General features: G+C 36.2%; 1 protein-coding gene across 6 annotated transcripts in view; it reads right to left on the bottom strand.

Moving 5' to 3' along the window:
• Positions 1-14,617, bottom strand: part of ACER3 (alkaline ceramidase 3) — a 162,963-nt gene that overhangs the window by 14,735 nt on the left and 133,611 nt on the right. For all 6 annotated transcript variants that reach the window (XM_055320475.1, XM_055320476.1, XM_055320477.1 and 3 more), the window contains 2 exons: positions 3,219-3,320; positions 47-151 (listed from right to left, as the gene is read on the bottom strand). In XM_055320475.1, coding sequence (XP_055176450.1) covers positions 47-151; positions 3,219-3,320 — 207 coding nt within the window. The remainder of the gene's footprint in view (positions 1-46; positions 152-3,218; positions 3,321-14,617) is intronic.

Raw genomic sequence — 14,617 nt, 5'->3', positions numbered from 1 at the left:
GAAAAAAATACTTCAATACCATGCTAAAAAAGTCTCTAATTCCTACCTGAAAAGGATGTGAAGATATGAACCAAGGCCAGTTAAAATATGCCACCATGCATGAAATTGTGTGGCAACACCTATGATAGGTGGCATCTTCTTTCGAAAGTTCCTGTGTGAAGAGGGAGAAAGAAATCACCAGGTTATTATCAGTTTTTTAATATTTAGCAACTAATGCTGACAAGCCTTTGAAGTGTTACTCTCAGACATGGAAATTATTTAATTTCCTTAAGTCTGCTGTAGTCTGCATACTGTTTTCCAAAGTGTATTCTGAGGAACAGTGTTCCTAGCAGAAGTTTCATGAAGAAATGACCCCGTGTTCAAAAAAATAGGAAATAGTAATAGTTTATTGCCCTCTTGCAGACTGCAATGTCTATTAACAGAATGAAGGCTGTGAGAAGTCCTATCATAACTACAAGAGTTATTTTCATTTTTTTCAGGTAATGTACTAATGCACAAAACCCTTCCTTCAAGTAGTATCTTAAGAACACTTTATGGAACAAGTGTTCCCTAGAATACAATTTGGGAAACATTGGTCTACTTAGCTATTCACTCAAGAAACCAGACACATGCTTTTCCTTGCCCTACATACAACCATCATCTTCGATAAGCACCATACAGTCTACAAAGTACTTTTGTAAATCTTATTTCACTTCATAGTGAGTCTTTGAGGTAGCTATTATTAGCTTTGCTTTACAGATGAGGAACCTAAAATTCGGAGACCAAGTTGCCCAAGTCACTTAGCTAAGTGGCACAGCTGAGTCTCAAATTCTATATTTTTTTATTGTGTACCATATTTTTTTTTAATTTTTTTTTTATTTATTTATGATAGTCACAGAGAGAGAAAGAGAGAGAGGCAGAGACATAGGCAGAGGGAGAAGCAGGCTCCATGCACTGGGAGCCCGATGTGGGATTCGATCCCGGGTCTCCAGGATCGCGCCCTGGGCCAAAGGCAGGCGCCAAACCGCTGCGCCACCTAGGGATCCCCTATTGTGTACCATATTAATATTCTCATTTATTAGAAGAGAAAATAAATCAATGTAAAACTATTTTTCTAGATATCCCATAAATTTTTGAGACAATTACCATCTCTAAGAATCTACTTTATTTCTTAGTGGCTCTCATTCAGAGGATGATGACTTATCTCAGCAATGTAAATGCTCTCTCCAATGGGGCTTGTGATTGGTAATACTGATTCAGAACCATTTACTGAAAATTCAGATTTTTTTTTTTAAGATTTTATTTAGTTATTCATAAGAGACACAGAGAGAGAGAGAGAGGCAGAGACACAGGCAGAGGGAGAAGCAGGCTCCATGCAGGGAGCCCGACATGGGACTCAATCCCAGGTCTCCAGGATCAGGCTCTGGGCTAAACCGCTGAGCCACCCGGGCTGCTGGAGAATTTAGATTTCTAAGCAAGATACATTACTTGTCTGTCCGTGTACATTTAAAATACACATTTACTTATTTAATTTTTTATTACAGAAAATTTCAAACGTGTGCAAAGTGGGCAAAATAATAATGTACCCATTATCCAGCTTAACAATTATAACTTACAGCCAATCATCTAAACTCTCATGTACTTCTCCCCTTCCATATTTTGAAATAAATCCCAGATATTGTAGCATTTTTAATTCTAAATATTTCAACATGTGTCTCTAAAAGTTTAAAACCTCTTTAAAGGGGTGCCTGGGTGGTACAGTTGAGCAACCAATTTGGTTTCTGCTCAGGTCATGCTCTCGGGGTCATGATCTCAGGGTCACAAGATCAAACCCCAAGCTGGGCTCTGGGCTCAGCATAAGTCTGCTTGAGATTCTCGCTCCCTTTCCCTCTGCCCATCTTGTTTGTGTGCTCTCTCTAATAAATAAATCTTTAAAAAAAACCCCAACTCTTTAAAATATAACCATACCATTTTCACATATAAAAGATTAACGATAATCCCTTAATATCACCAAATATTCAATTACTGATCAAAATTTTAATTAATTGTCTCATAAGTTTAAAAGATTTTTGCAGTTTGTTTGCTTGAATCAGAATTTAAAAAAAATCAACACATTGCATTTGGTTGATACTATGTATCTGTTAAGTCTCTAATTTTTTAAAAATATTTTATTTATTGAGAGAGAGTATGCCCACAGGGGGAGGGAGGGGCAGAGGGAGAGGGAGTGATAAAATCCTAAGCAGACTCAGAGCTTGACTTGGGGCTCTATCTCACCACCCAGCAATCATGACCTGAGCCCAAATCAAGAGTCAGGCACTTAACTGACTGAGCCACCTAGGCGCCCCTTAAGTCTTTTTTAATCTATACATTCCTGTTCCGTGTTTTATCCCCTCTGCAATTTATGCTGAAGAGACCAGGTCATTCATTCATCTTGTAGATTTCCCACAGTCTAAATTTTGCTGATTGCCTCTCTCTAGTGCTTTTCTGTTTATACAAAACTTTATAGAGCATAGAATTTTGAGTTGGAAGGACCCACTAGTTTAATCTCTTTAACATGTTCACGTAATGGAAATTGAGGTCCAAAAAGATATTTATCTTTGTGACAGACTAAAGTCCAGAGACCCAAATTCAAACTCTAGTCAATACATAATTGCTGACAGATGGTAAAAGGAACATATGTCTTTCTTAGAAAATAACATTAAGTATATTAAAGTACAAAATTAGGGCAGCCTGGGTGGCTCAGCGGTTTAGCACCTGCCTTTGGCCCAGGGCGTAATCCTGGGGAAGTGGGATTGAGTCCCATATCAGGCTCCCTGCATGGAGCCTGCTTCTCCCTCTCCCTGTGTCTCTGCCTCTCTCTCTCTGTGTCTCTCATGAATGAATAAATATGATCTTTAAAAAAAAAAGTACAAAATTATAAATTATATACATGTATCTCACATGCTTCTTATAAATCATTTCTTCAACACAGCAGATTAGGCAGCTTTCAGATGCCTAACTAGTATCTGATCAACTCTACAAATCCCTACAAATACTACAAAATAGTCTTTGGTCCAAATTTTTAGGTTAATTAAACAAGTATTCTCAGAATTTAACTTTATTGTGCTGTACATACTTTTTTAACTTCAACAATGGCAAAAATTCACATCATGGCACTACTAATTCTATATGCTTATGAAATTCTCTGCTATATAGATTGCTTCCAAAAATATTTCTCAAAGATTGAAAATAAATCTTACCTCAGTGAATCACAAAAAATGTTATCTATGTTCCATAATAGAAATCCCAATAAAAATATACCCAAGGATGTATAACCAAGTCCTCTGAGCCATGGATAAACCCTGTGGGAAAAAAAGGGAAAGCAAAATGAAATTTTGTTAAGTCAAGTCATGATGAGAGCTTGAAGCTATTGCTTTCATGAGAAGGAAAGGTTTTCGTTAGTATTAAAAGCAAACCTATTTATTAAATTCTCAAAAAAAATCTCTAATACATTTGCCTATTACATTTAGCCATTAAAAATGAGAAAGAATATGCCATTAAGACTTTGGTAAGTGTTTTAAGAAAGTAATCTGAAGGTCCTCAAGAACTTTATCAGTTCTCTGGAAGAGGGAGGGGAGTGCTGGAATGGAATTAACATTGACTGAGTCACCTGCTCTGTGTTAGGCAGGCACCACAGTCAATTAGATACACAAGCAAATGAATAAAATCTTCAAATAAACTCTAAATAATACCTATTATTCTTTGCACTTCACTAATGAGAAAAATGAAGCTTGGTGAGTTACTCAAAAGAAGAACATTAGCTTATATATTCTTATAGCTTCAATGTATCATTGCCTTACATTAAACTGGATATATTTCAAGTGTATATATCTGATCAGTACATTTGTATATATCCATGAAACACTACAATCAAGATAATAAACATATCCATCATCTCCAAAAGCTTAGTTTGCATTTTTTAGAATGTTATATAAATGGAGTAACACAACATATCTTCTTCATGGTATGGCTTCCTTCACTTGGCATAATTATTTTAAAATTCATCCATGTTGTTATGTGTACTGATACTTCATTTCCTTTAATTGCTGAGTAGTATTCCATTATATGGATATATCACAATTTGTTTATCTGTCCAAATGTTGGTAGATATTTGTTGTTTCCAGATTTTTTTATAACAAATAAAACACCTATGAACACTGATACGATTATGAGGGGTAGGGGAATGAAGGGCAGAGGGAGAGGGAGAAGCAGGCTCCCCAATGAGCAGGGAGCCCAACTTGGGGCTTGATCCTAGGACCTGGAGATCATGACCTGAGCCAAAGATGCTTAACCAATGGAGCCACCCAGGTACCCCTCTATGAGTGTTTTTTGTTTTATATCCTCACCAACACTTGGTATAACATAGGTTTTTGTTTTGTTTTCATTTTAGTTGTTCCTCATGTTAGTGATCTCATTGTGGTTTTAATATGCATTTCTCTAATGACTAATGTTATCTTCTCATGTGCTATTTGCCATCCATGTACCTTCTTTGATACAGTGTTTGTTCACTCTTTGCCTGTTTAAAAAGGTTGTTTGCCTTCTTATTAAGTTGTAACAGTTCTTTACATATTCTAAACATTAATTTTTTAAGATGTTATTTTATCTATTCATGAGAGACACAGAGAGAGAAGTAGACACATAGGCAGAGGGAGAAGCAGACTTCCTATGGGGAACCTGATGAGAGACTTGATCCCAGGACCCCAAGATTACAATCTGGGCCAAAGGCAGACGCTCAACCACTGACACACCCAGGTGCTCCTTTCCTAAACATTTAAGTCCTTTGCTGGATATATACTTGTATTTTCTCCAAGCCTGTGATTTGGCTTTCACTTTAACAATGTCTTTTGAAGAATAAAAATTTGTTATTTTGATAAAGTTTAATTTATCAATTTTTCACTATAGTTTGTATTTTTTGTATCCTATTTAATAACTTTGCCTAACCGAAGGCTGCAAAGACTTCTATAGTTTCCTCTAAAAGTTTTATAATTTTAGCTTTTATATTTAGGGATGGTTCAATTCTCATAATCTTTGTAATGACATTAAATTTTATAATGGCATGAGTTTAAGTTCATTTTATTTTTTTCAAAGATTTTATTTATTTTTCATGAGAGACAAAGAGGCAGACACAGGCAGAGGGAGAAGCAGACTCTCCGCAGGAGCCCAATGTGGGGTTCGATCCCAGATCCCAGGATCACGACCTGAGTCAAAGGCAGATGCTCAACCACTGAGCCACCCAGGCGTCCCTTAAGTTCATTTTATTTTTATTTAGTTTTTTAAAAAAGATTTTATTTATTCATGAGAGACACACACAGAGAGAGGCAGACACACAGGTAGAGGGAGAAGCAGGCTCCATGCAGGATGCCCTATGTGGGACTCAATCCCAGGTCTCCAGGATCATGCCCTGGGCTGAAGGTGGCGTTAAACTGCTGAGCCACTTGGGCTGCCCTGTTAAGTTCATTTTAAAAATAAGAATATCGAGTTGTTTCAGCATAATTTACTGAAAAGAATATCCTTTCCCCCACAAAATTACCTTTGAAAATGTTTACTTAACATCAGGTCAGTATGGATGAGTGGTCTACTTTTGGATGTTTTATTGATCTATAATTCACTCTTACCACTAATACCACATTGTCTTGATTAGTGTAGCACAGAGCATATCAAGGAGTGTAAGTCCTCTAACTTTGTCATTTTTTTTTAAAGATTTATTTATTTGAGATAGGGAGAGAAGGAGGGAGAGAGAAAGAGAAAAAGAGAGAGCAAGCATGCATGCACACATGAGCTGGGGAGAGGGGCAGACGGAGAGGGAGAAGCAGGCTCCCCACTGAGCAGGAGCCTGATGCCCAAGACCCAGGATCATGACCTAAGCCAAAGGCAGACACCTAACTGACTGAGCCACCCATATGCCCCCATCATTCTTTTTAAAAACTGTTTTAGTTCTTCTGGATCCTTTGCATTCCCCTGTAAATTTCAGAATCAGTTTCTCAATTTTTACCAAAAAATCTGCAGAGATTTTGAGTGTGATTGAGTTAAACATACATATAGGTCAGTTGGGGAGAACTGACATCTTAACAATATTGAGTTTTCTAATCCACGAAAATGGTACATCTATCCATTGATTTAGGTCTTCTTTGATTTCTCTCAGCAAAACAACTGTCCATCATAGTTTCCCAAATGCAGGTCTTACACACAGTTGCTAAATGTAATCCTTAATCTGATGTTTTTTGGTGCTCCTAGAAATTGTACTTTTGAAATTTAAATTGTTCACTGCTAATGTACAGAAATATGATTTCTGAATTTCACCTGAATTTCATGAACTTGCTGAATTCCAACTTCCTGCTTCTAGTGGTTTTTTGGTACATGTCCTATGACGTTTTACGTATATGTGATTTGCAAATACTATAATGGATATGCCTTCAACTAGTATAATCTTGAATAGAAATGATGATAATATATATTTTTGTTTTATTCATTTTAAAGATAATTTTTTAAGCATTTCATGACTACGTGTGTTAAATACTGTAGAGTTTACAGGTTAAAAAGTTCCCTTTTATTACTAATTTGCAAAGCGTTTTATTTTGTTTTTAGTTTATAAATAGCTGTTGAATTTTATAGAATGCTTTTTCTAAATCTACTATCTTCATGTACTTTTTCTCCTTTATTTTTTAATACGGTGAATGACAAGAATGAATTTTCTCAAATATTTTAACTATAAATATTTCTATATACATGAATGAAAAAGACAATCTAAAAACCATCAGGAAAGCACAAACCTGGCTGTGTGTGGAAAAAGCATTACTGCCACTGTTTGATGAAGGTTCTCAGAGAAGATTAGCTTACGAGAGTCATAGTCTGTCTTCAGCTTTTCGGAGCTTATCATAACCCCACTTAGGAGAGGCAAGAATGAGTTCCAGGAAACACAGGGCTCAATACAGTGAAGTCATCTGGCAAGGTTGTAGGGTGGGCCAGATGCTGAGAAGTGACAGAAGATGATGAGTGGGGGTAGGGTACTCTCTATTTTCTGCTTCTAAACTTACTTACCAGGGCCAATCTTCAGCTCTCAGCAGTTCAAAGCAAAATTCTTCTGTAGGGTGAAATGAATGTCTTTGGTTATCCAGGCAGCAGGGTACACAGAAGAGAGCAAGAATTTTATCAGCAAATGGTCCCTACAAGCTAAGTACAGACAAGACTCTGGGGGCAGACTAGACTACGCGTTATTATCAGTTATGTGAATGTATAATACAGAAGACCTTCAACATATCTGTGTTGGAAGTCACATTGCTTCATTCTGGACTGCTTTCCTGAGTAGTGCATAGCTATCATCTGAGAAATCCCTGCCCTTCCTCTTCACCTTGAGAACTGTCTTCACCTCTTTCGACGCTGGATTTCCTCATGTCTTCTCTTTTTTAAGTTTACTCTCTCATTATGATCAAATACATCCCTCAGTAGGTTTCTGAATAATAGTTCATGGGCTATAAGTTTTTGTGAGAACTCAAATATATGAGTTGGCAGTTTGGCTAGCTATAGGATTCTAGATTAAAATTCTGTAATTCTAGCTGCCACAGTTTTGTTTTGATAAGCCTCAAACCTGATCCTTTGTATGTATATCTGCCTTCTAATTCTACAAACTTATGGAATCCTCCTTGTCAAGAATTCTGAAACTGGCATGGGTCTATTTCTACCCATTGTGTTGAATAGCCAGTGGGTTCTTTCAATGTAATAGTTTTTGTCTTTCAATTATAGGGTATTTTCTTAAATAATTTTGATAATGATTCCTTCCCTTCCATTTTATCTGCATTGTCCCCTCCCCTTTTTTTATGTTGGTTCTTGTATCTGGCCCAGTAATATTTCTATTGAATCTCTTCTCCATTTCTTTTGTAATACCCTGATGGCATCCAGGGATGTGTGTGTGTGTGTGTGTGTGTGTGTGTGTGTGTGCCTGTCTGTCTTTGCTTCTGCCTTTTCTGCTGTGAAGCCCAGAGACTTCTCCGTAGCAGTGGTGATGAGTGGTCCCAAGGGTCCTGAGGCCTTGTGCTGTCTTGTTTACTCTGGACCATACCATGGATTTAGTGCCTTTTCTGCGCTGTGGTAGACTCTTACTGGTGGATGGGGGATGATGGACCATAAATGCAATCTCAATGTGTGTTCAGAAGAAGGAATTTCAGTGGCTTCTTTAACTGTACATTTCAAATCCTTCACTTCAGTTTTTCATTTTATCATATCTTTAGTACTTTTGGTGGGGGGAAGGGATTCTCTAAACATTCTTTTTTTATTGCATCATACTCTTGATTCATAGATGTAGTATATTTCTAGGAATATGAATGGATTAATGATATTTATTGTTTTGTTATTTTTGAAGTTTTCTTCTTCATTCATAAGCTGTTTCTTCTATGCTGACTTTCTTCCCTTGTTTTGGCCTCTATCTTTCATATTGAATGCATTCATCATGTCTGGTACTCTCTCCTCATTAAAGGTGACCACATGCTCTAAGCATATGATTGAGGCCCTAACACTAGTAATCTTCATTGTAGAGTTATTTTGCTAGGCCAATTGTTAGGGAACTCCCAAATCAGTATCTTTAGGTCTTTTAGGCTTCTCATATTCCCTAAAAGAAGATTCTCTCAATTTTCTCCTTAGAGGTTTTTACATTCAACATTCAAAATGCATAAGGTCACCCAATGTCTGATTTCATCACAGTATTCACATGCTCAGTTGTGTCTGGCAAAACCCAATCTAGAGACATTGTTCACTCTTACCAGAGTGTAAACCTACAGATTCCTGCAGTTGTTCAGTGGTATGGAGTAGGTGAGAATAGGTAAGCATTTAATAGCTTCTTAAGACTTTTAACCAGTCTTCTTTAAGACCCCTCTTCCAACTGCGTTTCCAAACTTCTGTTGCTGCTAATGCTTGATACTCAATACTTGAGAAAATTCTGATGTAAACTGGAGGTTCTTTGTTTAAAATCTGGCTTTCTTGGGTGAGCACTAATCCATCTATCACTAAAATTTATTGAGTCTTCTTGTGGGTTTACGCTTTATAAATAAATTCCTTTGTTGGAGTCTTAGTAGGGTTTCAGAAGGGAGCAAAATTAGATTGAAGATGTTGATCTTCAGTATTACATCTGTTTTCATTAATTTCTGCCCTTTAGTAGTCGCATTCTTCATTTCTGTGTGGATTGACTCTACTGATCTGTTTTCTAATTACTGAAGTTGTATGCTTAGTTCATTATTCTTTAGCTTCTCTACTTCTAATGTAAATATCTAAGGCTACATTTCCCTCTAAGAACCAGTACTTTGTAGTACTTGATATGTAGTACTTAGTACTTTCACTGATTATAAGTATTATATTATTTCTACTTTGATTTCTTTCTTTCTTTTTTCTTTACTTGTATTTCCAAGTGTGGTTTTAAGTTTCCAACTATATGGACTGTTTTGACTAATCCTGTTTTAGCTAATTGTACTATAGTCAGAGAACATGTTATGCTTTAAAGTTTTTTGAATCTTGCTTTAAACGTAATGTCTGGTAGACTTAATAACTACTCCATGCATGCTTGAGAAGACCAAGCATCCTTTAACTTAAATATATTAAATCAATTTGCTATTATATTATTCAAATTTTGTCTATATCCTTGTTCATATAATTACTGCATTAAAATCTCAGCATGATGGAGCACTGATATACTTTTGTTTGTAATTCTGTCAATTTTTGCTTAAAATTTTCCATACAAGGTTTAGAATTGCCTTTTCTCCCCTGGTAAATCAAATCTCTTAAAAATGACCTAGCGAACACATTTGTTTCAAATAATGCCTTAAATTTTTTTTTTGTTATTAAAATGGCTAGTCCAACTTTCTTTTAGTCAGTATTTGTGTGGCACATACTGTTTTTTTTTTTAAATTTTTTTTTTTAAATTTATGATAGTCACAGAGAGAGAGAGAGAGAGGCAGAGACACAGGCAGAGGGAGAAGTAGGCTCCATGCACTGGGAGCCCGACGTGGGATTCTATCCCGGGTCTCCAGGATTGCGCCCTGGGCCAAAGGCAGGTGCCAAACCGCTGCGCCACCCAGGGATCCCCACATACTGTTTTTATATCCTTTTCTTTTAAAATTATTATGTATTTATGTGGGTTTTTTGAGACTTATCAGGTGGGTTTTATTATCAAATGTAATAATTCTATGAAAACTCCGTAGTATTGTAGTAAGTATTACTTTGTATCTTAAGTCTTTCAGAGCTTTGGGCAGACAGCATTTTATGGCATCAAGTATAAACAACTCTTTTTCTGATCTTAAGTGCCAAATGTCACTAATTTTCACACAAAATGGTTTTTTGTTTTTTCCTACAGCAGTTAAATGGCCTTTGCTAGTCAGGTGAAGAGAGAATGTCTGGCTCTCCACTCAAGCTGTTAAAGTAATGAAAAGTAAGTGAAAATAATAGCCACATAAATCTGCATGGCATTGCATCCAAGTGAAGGATAATAGCAGTAACTTAAAGAAACGTGCATTTAGTTAATTAAGTCCTGTTTTCCTCTTTCGAGTTTCAAAAGGCAGCAGTACTAACTTGCTAGAATGAAACTAACATTGCTCTTCTGTAGCATAAACACAACTAAATACAGACTGTTAAAACACTGACACTATCGGTACTTGCTCTGCTTTATTTATTTATTTTTTTAAATAAATTAATTTTTATTGGTGTTCAATTTACCAACATACAGAATAACACCCAGTGCTCATCCCATCAAGTGTCTAACTGCTTTATTAGTGTTTCTTGGTCCAGCATGCTGACTATAATACTATGTTTTTGAAAGTTTTAATTTGGGGCACCTGGGTGGCTCAGTGGTTGAGCATCTGCCTTCAGCTCAGGTCATGATCCCACGGTTCTGGGATGGAGCCCCACACTGGGCTCCCTGCTCACGGGGAGCCTGCTTCTCCCTCTGCCTCTCTCCACTTGCTTACTCTATCAAATAAATAGACTCTTAAAAAAAAAAAGTTTTAATCATTTGACAGTTACGGCATTAGAGAGAAAGGTTTAAGACTATATATATATATATATATATATACATATATTTTTAAGATTTTATTTATTTATTCATGAGAGACACAGAGAGAGCAGAGACACAGGCAGAGGGAGAAGCAAGTTCTTCGTGGGAAGCCTCATGCAGGACTCGATCCCTGGACCCTGGATCACACCCTAAGCTGAAGGCAGACACCCAACTCCTGAGCCACCCAGGTGTCCCAAGGCTATAACTTAATATATACAAGCATTCATTTCAATTAGTATATTGCTTTCTATAATTTCACTGTTGAAATATTCTCATTTTATGATATAAAAAACTATGGAATTTCTTTTATCAAAGTCCAAACCATCAGTAATGGGCAAAGCACAATATAAAATAATATATATAAGCCACAATGTTTAGTTATAGTTTAAACTTGAAATTACTAACTACACATAGCTGCTTCATTTTTGGTTTTGCATTTTGGTTTCTAGTTCATTCCTATTCATAACTGGTACCTGTTGAGAAAAGAGATGCAACTTTTAAGCTATCTATGTTTCTTTTTTTTAATTTTTAAAATATTTTATTTATTTATTCATGAGACACACACACACACACACACACACACAGAGGCAGAGACACAGGCAGAGGGAGAAGCAGGCCCCATGCAGGGAGCCTGATGTGGGACTCGATCCTGAGTCTCCAGGATCACGCCCTGGGCTGAAGGTGGCACTAAACCACTGGCCACCAGAGCTGCCCGCTATCTATGTTTCATGGTGGGTGTACAATGTACTGTGTATTTATGTTTTAATCACACTTCTTATGAATAATACATTGCTGGATTTCCTTTCCTTGCTTGAGAGCCTTTGTTTTTAATTCCTTAGTTTTGTCCATTTATATTTACTGTGATTATTGATATATTTTGAATAATTTCTATCCCTCTGTTTTCTGCTTTGTATTTGTTCTGATTTCTCTCTGCTTCCCTTTTAACTCTTTTCCTAATATCTTTTAGATTCAGTTTCTGTAATTCTATTTACTCCCTCATGTTTTTGGAAGTCACTACAAAATCAATTACTGGTTTAATGGTTATCAAAAATACACATGTAAAATCTAAAATTGATCACTGTCTGTACCTTCTTCCCAAATAAAAAGGATCTTAAATAACATGTGAGATACAAGAGAATAATCTTAGTTATATAGTTCCTATCTTTAGAATTGTGGGTACACAATTCTAAGTTGATGGCTAATTTCTCTTAGCATTTTGAAGATAATAGTCTACTGTGTTTTGGCTGCCATTGTTGCTGTTGACATGTCTGCTGTTAACTATTCCTTTGTTGGTAATATGTTTTTTATCTTTGGGTGTCTTAAGAACTCTGTCTTTGGAGTTCAGCAATTTCAGTATGTTTTTTCTACAGGTAACACTTAGAATTCAACTGCAGATAATATCTCTATTGAGAGCAGAAAAGAGTTTAATATTCAAATTCCAACTGAAATGATGAATGAGCAAGGATTAGACTCTCCAGGAATGAACACTAGCACAAAATTATCTTGCCAAAGGAACTTTTTCTTTTTCACATTTAGGAAGCTGTAGAATTGGGAAGCCTCTGGACCAAATGTTATACTCAGCATCATACTGTAACCTTAGCTATAATTCATAGACCAGGAAGCTATCATCACACCTGAATCTAAAGCCATGATGTGCACCTTAGATTCACACCAGTAAATGGATACCTTACATACTACCACTTCTCTCCCCCACTTAACTTGGTTCTGCATTCAATCTTTTTTTTTTTTAATATTTATTTATGATAGTCACAGAGAGAAAGAGAGAGAGAGGCAGAGACACAGGCAGAGGGAGAAGCAGGCCCCATGCACCGGGAGCCTGATGTGGGATTCGATCCCGGGTCTCCAGGATCGCGCCCCGGGCCAAAGGCAGGCGCCAAACCGCTGCGCCACCCAGGGATCCCTGCATTCAATCTTATATGAACACATGTGATTGGCAGAACCTGAATATATCTGGAAAATTACCCATAAAAGAAATAAGGGAAATACAGCTTTTAGCTTTCCAGCATCTACATTTTAGGAAAATTTGTACCTACTATCTCTTTGAATATCTATTCTGTCCTAATTTTTGCTATTCTTTCCCTTGGAACTGCAATAAGAAGCGTTGTTTCTCTGTAATGCTTTCTGGCTTATTTCTTTAGACTTGCCTTCCAATTTAATTAATTCTCTCTTCATCTGTGTCTAACCTACTTTTTTACCTATTTTTTATTTCAATATATATTTTTTAATGTTAGAAGCTGATTCTTTTTCAAATATGCAATTTCACTTTTGGTAATCTTCTGTTCCTTGGTCACATTTTCATTTTTTCATTAAATATTTTCTAAAAAGTTACTTTATATTTCAGCATCTGATTTGGGGGGTTTATTTTTACTGATTTGTGTTTCTCCTGACTTTTACTTATGACAGCTTATTTCCTCTTCTGATTGTGTACATTTGTTGGATCTCCATCCAATCTGCAGAAATCCTAAGGGACCTACATGAAACTACATTTCTTTAAAGATAATTTACTTTTGCTTCTTTCAGATATACTGGGGCTTTAGGAATGTTGGGTCAGTTTAAGATAATTTTACACCTTGTAGTTTCCCAGATAGTAAAGGTAATGTGTATTTGAATTCACTACCTGTGTAAAGGCAGAACAGTGAATACAAATTGACAGGAGAGTCATATTTTTCTGAAGGACAAGGTGCCTTCTACCTGTCCATGATCTCAGAGTTCATTTGGCAGTTTAGTTTTCAGCTCCTTCTTTGCATTTGGTGCTTTAGAATTTTCTTTACATTTTTTTTTTTGAGCTCAGCTATGCATTTAAAAAGATGTTTGTTGTGCTTTATCCACAATTCTGGATGTTTTGTTATAAAAGAGATTTTCAGATATATCTTGTTATAGTAAACAAAACAAAACAAAAACCCCACCCAAAACAAACAAATAAGTTCTAGAGTTTCAAACTGATTTAGAAATATCTTTACTGATAAGCACTATTCTGAGTTCCAGGGGTTACCATGATAACTAAGACTTCAAGAAACATAATCTAGATGGGCAAGATAGACAGGTAAACAATGAATAACACTAAATGAAATGATCACCAAATGAAGATATAAGAAAGAAGCTATGGGCAAGGCAGATGAAAGAAAGATGTTTTATCTCCTAGGAGTTCCACTGTTTTATACTTTTTATAGGTCTGTCATTTGTGTTTCTAAAAATATTGATATCCTACCTATTAGATTTGATTTAAGACAAGAACTTACACTTCTTTATACTTTCCTAAGGTGCCTACACAAGAAGTAGAATAAATTAGGGACTTCTGCTTCTGGGAAGATGAAATAGGCACACTTTTCTCTGTTCTTCCTAATAAGTGCAATTAGAAATCCTGAACATTATATAAAAACAAACATAAGAAGATTCTGAAAGGTGGAGAGAAGAAGGCCAACTGGTTAGACTTTGGGACCTGAGTTACGCTATAGTGATAAGTTCTGTATTTTCTTTTTGCCTTATTTATCCTAGAGTTGGAACTGAAGATGTTAGCAACCCAGAAATGCACACTAGATACAGACA

The sequence above is a fragment of the Nyctereutes procyonoides genome, unplaced genomic scaffold (assembly GCF_905146905.1).
Source record: "Nyctereutes procyonoides isolate TBG_1078 unplaced genomic scaffold, NYPRO_anot_genome, whole genome shotgun sequence".
Classification (NCBI taxonomy): domain Eukaryota; kingdom Metazoa; phylum Chordata; class Mammalia; order Carnivora; family Canidae; genus Nyctereutes; species Nyctereutes procyonoides.
The sequence above is the reverse complement of the archived record's forward strand: the minus strand, read 5'-3'. Positions and strand labels throughout refer to the sequence as shown.